Source organism: Limulus polyphemus, unplaced genomic scaffold, assembly GCF_000517525.1.
Source record: "Limulus polyphemus unplaced genomic scaffold, Limulus_polyphemus-2.1.2 Scaffold7121, whole genome shotgun sequence".
Lineage (NCBI taxonomy): Eukaryota > Metazoa > Arthropoda > Merostomata > Xiphosura > Limulidae > Limulus > Limulus polyphemus.
The window spans coordinates 1-8,956 of NW_013672731.1; the positions used below are offsets into that span (position 1 = coordinate 1).

At 32.2% G+C, this 8,956-nt stretch overlaps 1 protein-coding gene across 1 annotated transcript; it reads left to right on the forward strand.

Annotated features, from left to right (window-relative positions):
* Window positions 1-138: 138 nt before the first annotated feature.
* LOC106474362 (collagen alpha-1(IX) chain-like) lies at window positions 139-8,092 on the forward strand. Its single transcript, XM_013935054.2, has 9 exons — window positions 139-308; window positions 572-622; window positions 1,170-1,202; window positions 1,670-1,816; window positions 3,588-3,642; window positions 4,870-4,971; window positions 6,100-6,189; window positions 6,699-6,776; window positions 7,027-8,092. Exons 3-9 carry the CDS (start codon window positions 1,185-1,187, stop codon window positions 7,233-7,235), a joined length of 699 nt encoding a protein of 232 aa, XP_013790508.2. The 5' UTR covers window positions 139-308; window positions 572-622; window positions 1,170-1,184; the 3' UTR covers window positions 7,236-8,092.
* The last annotated feature ends 864 nt before the right edge of the window (window positions 8,093-8,956 follow it).

Below are 8,956 nucleotides of genomic sequence, written 5' to 3' on the forward strand. Positions count from 1 at the left end.
TTATGATAAAACTTTGTACAATATCATATTTATTAGCTTGTTAACATATCTCTAGTCTATGATATATGCCTCGTTATTATCATATATAATGTTTATGATAAAACTTTGTACAATATCATATTTATTAGCTTGTTAACATATCTCTAGTCTATGACACATACCTTGTTATTATCATGTATATTGTGTGTGGTAGAACTGTATAGAATGTCATATTTTTAATGTGTTAATATATCTCTCATCTAAATGAAAACTGAATATCTGAATCACTGCAGGGGCCTCCAGGACCACCTGGGCCACCAGGACCTAAGGTATGGGTTTTTTTTCTTCAGTGCTTCTGTTTATGAAACTTCATTATTTGATGTTCACACTAGTATACATTAGATTTTTTGTATTTCTATCTAATAAAGTGTAAATATGAGTATGTGAATGTGTAAAACCTTTATAATAAAGTGTAAATATGAATGTGTGTAAAACCTTTATAATAAAATGTATATATGAATGTGGAAAACCTTTATAATAAAATGTATATATGAATGTGGAAAACATTTAACAATATCTGCTATTTTTCCAGGGTGATGCTGGAATAGAATCTGATCGATATGGCAGTGTACGAGGTCCAAAGGTAACTAGATAACTCTCTCGAAAATTTCCTAAAATGGTTAAAAAATGCTAAATAAATTATATATTTTCACCAGATGATAAGCCATTAATTATAAACTAATCTCAGTGTAGATAAAGAAGCTGGCACATTGTTGGTAGCCTAATGAAACTACTCAAGTTATGCAAGAAATGTTCTAATTACAGTAAAAACGTATTTTAAACTTCTTCAAAATAAGAGTGTAATTGTTGACTTGATAGAGATTTTTGTACATCTTTGGATCTCAGATTTTTATATTTAATATAGGATCTTTAACTGTGTTTAGTCTTACAAATACTTGTTTAAAATCTCATGGTTTCAGTTTGAATGTTTTATTTTAAAATTGCCGTACATGCTTAAATGAACTTTTTAACACCTTGAATACTAAAAAAAAGACTGTTACAAAATATTACATCTACTTGCCAAAATCCTAACATAATCAGTTATTATCATTAATAATGTCCCATATCATTGCACTTCTTGACGGTAATATTATGATATAAATTTAAAAATAGTATTTTTCTACTTACAGGGTTCACTAGGTAAAATGGGACCCCCTGGACTGGTAAGTAATTATTTTTATTTAAAATGAAAACTTACTGAGTTAGTTCTAAAGCTGGTACAATTTTTCACTGAGTTCATACTACAACCCATCTCCAATAAACCTGAAAGAAAAAATTTGAGGCAAGTCAAGAATTTTTCTTTTAGGTGAGTAAAAATCAAGCCAATTCTAAGAGGTTTTTTTCTTGTACATCTAGAACATCAATATTAAACATTTCATTCTATTGACTCAAATTAGGTGAGAGAACATGAGTCAGCCAAAAAACAGTTTGATATTTTTTACTATATGGTTTATAATTAAATAGTTTTAAAGTTATACCACTCATAGGATTATAGTTTCAAAGTTGTTACTAATTGTTTTAAAATTAATTACATTCTTTAGTGCCACAATGATTTTTATTAATCGTAAATTATTGATTTTTTTGAAATACAGTTTCAGGTTAAATATCTCACAAATAATTTTATTTTAAGCCTGGTGAGAGGGGTGCTCCAGGAGAACGTGGCCCACAAGGTTTCCCAGGTCCGATTGGTATTCCTGGATCTTCAGGTTCTCCAGGGATTCCAGGTGAGCCTGGGAGTCGAGGACAACCAGGAATGCCAGGACTTCCTGGCCCTTCAGTAAGAGAAAATTAATTGTTTTAAGCTAAGTTTGTCTATTAAGTGCTTGATTCTTCCTTTTCAGTTGAAGTCCTTTTATTATTTACTGTATAAAATTATCTCTAGCCATCTTTGAGTGACTTGAGTCCATTATGTTTGACTACGGTGCATGTATTAAGGAGGTTCACTCAGATATGCAAGATGCATGTATTAAGGAGGTTCACTCAGATATGCAAGATGCATGTATTATAGAGGTTCACTCAGATGTACATGGTGTATGTATTAAGAAGGTTCACTCAGATATGTATGGTGTATGTATTAAGAAGGTTCACTCAGATGTGTATGGTGTATGTATTAAAGGGTTTCACTCAGATGTGCATTGTGCATGTATTAAGGAGGTTCACTCAGATGTGCATTGTGCATGTATTAAAGGGGTTCACTCAGATGTGCATTGTGCATGTATTAAAAGGGTTCACTCAGATGTGCATTGTGCATGTATTAAGGAGGTTCACTCAGATGTGCATAATGCATGTATTAAGGAGGTTCACTCTTATGTACATGGTGCGTGTATTAAAGGGGTTCACTCATATGTGCATTGTGCATGTATTAAGGAGGTTCACTCAGATTTGCATTGTGCACATATTAAGGAGGTTCACTCTGATGTGCATTGTGCATGTATTAAGGAGGTTCACTCAGATGTGCATTGTGCATGTATTAAGGAGGTTTGCTCAGATGTACATGGTGCGTGTATTAAAGGGGTTCACTCAGATGTGCATTGTGCATGTATTAAGGAGGTTCACTCAGATGTGCATTGTGTATGTATTAAGGAGGTTCACTCAGATGTGCATTGTGCATGTATTAAGGAGGTTCACTCAGATGTGCATTGTGCATGTATTAAGGAGGTTCACTCTGATGTGCATTGTGCATGTATTAAAGGAGGTTCACTCAGATGTGCATTGTGCATGTATTAAGGAGGTTCACTCAGATGTGTATGGTGTATGTATTAAGGAGGTTCACTCTGATGTGCATGGTGCGTGTATTAAAGGGGTTCGCTCTGATGTGTATAGTGCATGTATTAAGGAGGTTCACTCAGGTGTACATGGTGTATGTATTAAGAAGGTTCACTCAGAGGTGTATGGTGTATGTATTAAGAAGGTTCACTCAGAGGTGTATGTATTAAGGACATCCGTTTGGATTGATATTTGTTTATTGTGTATTATTCTCTCCTTTTGTCAACTTCTATGATTAAAGAACCTAATAATGCTGGTTTATTATTCTGAACAGGAAAATACATTTTTAAATCTTATTAAAGTTTGATTGTTTACTGTGTATTATTGAAGTTTGATTGTTTACTGTGTATTATTGAAGTTTGATTGTTTACTGTGTATTATTGAAGTTTGTCAACTTCTATGATTAAAGAACCTAATAATGCTGGTTTATTATTCTGAACAGGAAAATACATTTTTAAATCTTATTAAAGTTTGATTGTTTACTGTGTATTATTGAAGTTTGATTGTTTACAGTGTATTATTGAAGTTTGATTGTTTACTGTGTATTATTGAAGTTTGATTGTTTACAGTGTATTATTGAAGTTTGATTGTTTACTGTGTATTATTGAAGTTTGATTGTTTACTGTGTATTATTGAAGTTTGATTGTTTACTGTGTATTATTGAAGTTTGATTGTTTACTGTGTATTATTGAAGTTTGATTGTTTACAGTGTATTATTGAAGTTTGATTGTTTACTGTGTATTATTGAAGCTTGATTGTTTACAGTGTATTATTCTGTGCAGGGAAGAAGCTTTTCAGAAGAGGAAATGAGAGAATTGTGTTCTTCTGTATTGCAAGGTAAGGTAACAAAGAACCTTGTTCTTTAGCAAAAGTAGAAATATTGTCATAACTAGATCATGGTGAAGTGTCTATTTTATTTGCTTTTGTATTCTGGTATTGAATAAATGGCCGCTGTTTGTTGATGAATTTCATGCAAAGCTACTCAAAGGCTATAAGCTGTCTCCAATATGGAAGTTATAGTATCAACACAACCAACTGTATACCAACTGAATAGTAGCATTGCCTGTCAAATTATGACACCCTCATGGCTGGAAGGACAAGCATGTTAAGCAAAGAGTTTCAAATCTACCACGCTAAGGTTGTAAGTCTAACACCCTAACCACCAGTCTATGCCAGGCCAAGCAAAAGGTCTCCTGATAAACAACTTGTGGCAGATAAAAAACAAAAATGGAGAGAGATTTAACACATTATTTTTATGTGATTTTAGATCTGTTATGGAATAATTACGAAGAATGTGGAAACAAACCCTTTTTATCACCACTTCTAGGCTCGTGGATGCACCTTATTTGAAATATTTCTGCAGATTTTTTAAAGATAGCTAGTATTATTTAAACTGTAATTAAACATTTCTAAAGTTCAAATCACCCTAATCTGGGATTTTTTATGGTAGTATTAAATAAACTGTAATTAAATTTGTCTCGAGTTAAAATCACCTTAATCTAATTAGTAAGCAAATCTCAACTGATAAATTATTCTTTCAAAAATAAACTTATTTTTCAGATATTTGAATTTTTTGCACACAATAAAAGTCAACAGTAAAAATCTATGCCAGCTAGGTTTTGTATTTCAATCCACAGCTTACAGAACTCATGTTCAAATTTTTTACTTTATCATATATGTAACATCGCTTTATTTACTGATCTTAACAAACAGTAATTTTAACTGCCTTACCATAGTGTACTTTAGAAGGCTTAGTAGGCAAAATGGAATGGCACAACCATATTTTTAACTGTTGACCTTAGTGCCTTAACAGGCAATAGTAACAGGTACATGTTGATTCTCACTTGAAATTAATTCAGGAAAAGCTGTTAACTTTCCTTAACAAGTCATGATTGCATCTAAATTATGGTTTAACTATAGCAGAAATTGTAATGACATGCTCAAAATCAGAGTTAACTGTGGTGAAACAAAGGTAAACATACTCAAAGGCTTAGTTATAATCTGAACTAGTTTTGTTAAAGTTGAAATTTAACAATATATATTAATTTGTAAATATTCCTCTAGAAAAATTAGTAGAATTGACAGCAAAACTTAGAGGTCCACCAGGGCCTCCAGGACAAGGTAAAGATGGACGTCCAGGTCCTCCAGGATCACCAGGACAACCAGGTATTGGATCATCTCAAGTTGCATACTTTTTTCATTTGTTTAATCTAGAAGGTAGTAAAATTAATGGTAGCAAACCTTTATAAACTGTCATGCAAACTTTTTCTGGTCTTGTTAACGGATAAGAAGTAACACGTCTGTACTGGAGTGTTAATTTGTTGTGAGGTAACAATACCAGTTTCAATCTTTGTTTATCATTTATTTGTTTTTCATCCTATCGTTTTGTTTACTTATGTTTTTATTTGCTCAAAGGCTAGCTCAGTTTTACGTCAACACAAACTTCCCTAGTGGTGACGTATGAATAGATTAATTATATAAAACAAATCTTAAGTAATTAATCATTTGACATGTAATCTGATGGTCTAGCAAAATAATGAAAAACCTTACTGTTCAAAATTAAATTGATGAGGAGGAGAAAAGAGCTCTTATGTTAGAGTAAAGTGTGGAAATAGTTCAGGGAATTTATTACTCTTCTGTTACCCATATAATATCCTCTAAGTGAGAAACATACAGTAGAACAAAATAGGGTAATTACTTGAGTGCTTTATTTCACTCTTGTCAGCAACATAATATCCTGTAAGTGTGAAACATACAGTAGAACAATGTAAAATGACTACTGAAGTGCTTTATTTCACTCCTATCGGCCACGTCATATCCTGTAAGTGTGAAACATACAGCAGAACAATGTAAAGTGACTACTGAAGTGCTTTATTTCACTCTTGTCAGCAACATAATATCCTGTAAGTGTGAAACATACAGTAGAACAATGTAAAGTGACTACTGAAGTGCTTTATTTCACTCCTGTCAGCCACATGGTATCCTGAAGTAAGTTGTTAGTTTGATTGTATTACATCTCACAATGACCTAAAAGTGTGTTTTAGATAAGAAGAAACCTCTACAGATTTAGGCATAATTATATTACTAAAATTGTTTTTGGATTTAAAGCTTGGTTGTTTTTGTGTACACAGAGTATACTTTGTTGAATTAATCTGTTTTAGCTTCTAAAATTGGGTGATTTCTGATTCTAGTAATTGTGTTAAAAATCAACAAATGTTTAATGTTACACAGCCACTGCTAATGAATAAGCTTTGTAATCCTAGTTCAGTTACAAGAGTTTTATGGTTTCACCAGGTGTTCCTGGTATGCAAGGATTTCCAGGCGAACGGGGTTTCATGGGTATGCCTGGACCACCAGGTCCTTCAGGACTGCCAGGACATAAAGGTGAAGCTCATGGGATAATTTTTATTAATTACTAAACATATAGTCGATTAAAATATAAACCAACTATCAAGGTCATAGTAACATATACCGTAAAGACCATCATATCTTATACACCATAAACATCATGTCATACGTAATACACTACAAACACCATGATGTGTCAAACATAACACATACACCATCATCGTGTGTCGTACATAACACCTGCACCGTGAACATCATGTCATACGTAATACACTACAAACACCATGTGTCGAACATAACACATACACCATCATCGTGTGTCGTACATAACATGTGACATCCACTATACAAGAAAATAAACAGTTTTTATTTAATAAAGCTTTACTTTATTCAAAACAAGTTTTTAACTTTTTAAGTAGTAATTAATAACTTCATATAAAGATCCAAACTTGTAATTTAGTGCAGTCAGTCCAAATTAAACATGTGTTGGATACCAGTTGTTAACCACTTTACTGAGCTAACAAAGCAGTTTGTTTGTACTCTAGGAGCTCGAGGTGACAAGGGTGATCGTGGTCTAGAGGGTGTTGGAATTGAAGGTCCAATGGGATTGAGAGGTTTACCAGGTGACTTATTATTTGAAAGTTACTTGCTACTGAAAATTGAAGAAATGTCCTTTTGTCTAACATACTGAAAATTCAAATATACAAATTTTATTTTCAACTCTCACTAACTTCTTTTTAACAAGATGATTATATGAAGAAGCTGTTTTTTTTAATATTAAAGAACTATGACTTAAAATTTTTCTATTTTTTTATGCTTTGTTTCATAAAAATGAAAGGTAAGGAATTTATTTCTATTGAAACTCTCCTTTAGGTCCACCAGGTCCATCAGGAATTGGTCTACCTGGACGTCCAGGAGAACGAGGTCCTCCAGGAAGACATGGAATCCCAGGTGTAAGAGGGTCACCTGGACCCCAGGGTCCACCTGGGTACTGCGAGTTGTGTAATTACCAAGGGGCTGATCTTACTAACATACTTCATCAATTACCCAATCCTCAGGATACTAAGGGACCATCAAAATAATGAACTACAAAGTTATATATTTAAAGATCACAAGATATTTGACCCTTCTTCATGAAGTGCCATCTTTTGTTGGAGATATAAAAATACCTTATTCATAGTTTATGAGGAATGATAAAATTTAACTTTTAAAATAATTAAATAACTTTCATAATGTTTCTTTCTGGGCCAGTGTGTTTAGAAGGTAACTAATGAAAAAGGGTCCAACATTTAATAGAGTGCTAGGTACATTTTAAATATAAACAAATAATGACCAGAAAAGCCTTGAACGTCCAATATGATGCATTACACGTGCGAGATCAATTTTGGGTTGATTTTGATTTGCTAAGAATATTTCCTGTATCCATATATTGAACAAACATGTTTGTTGAATTAACACCCTACACTTAACTTATACAGGGTGAGCTGCCACCAAACAATACTGTTTCTAAGCTGCATTTTCTTATCTTAAGTTTTGCCAAATGCCAGTGAAAGGCCGATCTCTTATTACATTTGCTACAGTATTTTTTGCATCTTTACAGCTCAAGAAGACACTGCCAGTCCTGTGTTATTTAACTGTAATTTCTTCATTTATAGAAATTAATGTATAGTTATATAGTGGTGAATTATTCTTATTAACCAATTTATAAAAAAAAACTTTTGTAGTTTATTTACTAGCTGAATGTATCTAGGGTGTTGTGTACAATTGTGAATAACTGCAAACACAAAAAGTTCGCCTACCGTCCTTTATGTTATTTGTAAACTGTGTTTAAACTAATATTAAGTGCAAACTGTGTACATTAGCTATGAAAAGTAACATTTCTCGTTCATTGGTTCTATCTGTGCTGAGCAGTGTATCAAAATAAACCTTTGTTGTACCCAAGCTCCGTTGTTTTTGTTATTTCTTTACTTTTAGGACTAAATATATATTATTTATCAGGATTTCACTATCAAAATATATGATCTTCCTTTAACACATTTATCCTATTTTGACTTTCAATCTGAAATGTGTAAGTTGCTTGTATAAAAATCCAGGTTTTCTTATCACAACTTGGGCATTCATCACATATGACAACAGAATGATCACTTCTATATTCTGATGTTCAGTCCATAGATAATGTTTCAAAACCCTTCATAGGGCCAAACCAAATGTTGAAAGTGGAATGTACTATTACGAAACAAGGAAACCAGTATGAAATTAGTAAATACAGTTTTATTTACAATTATTATTTGAATGATTTAACATTTGGAAATAACCATATTAGTAGAGAAATAAAACATTTCTTTTGTCATCAGTTTGCTATGTGTAGAGTTTCACTATCATGTAACTGATTTTTTTAAATTATTTTGGAGTGGATATAATTTTCGTTTAATAAGTATTGATGTCTTACTGTATAAAAGAAGAAGCAGTTATGATACTGTAAAGTCGTCTGTATAATACTAGTAGTCTTAAGGTTAAGTTAAACCAAACTATAATTCTTCAGAGAATAAAAACACGTAAATTATATCTACAGCTACCATAAATGTTTTGTACCTAGCTAGACTATTTTACAACTCACTAAAACGTTTTAATTATATATATTATGCCTAAACAGTGATAATATTAAAGCACAAAACCAGAATCTTATTTTAAGACTCTTTACTGAGTAAAAAGTTTACATTTTTTCCCTCTAGGCTAAAAAACACACATAAAAAGACGTAATTATTAACCCACATTATTCCACGACTACAATCATAAACTTGCA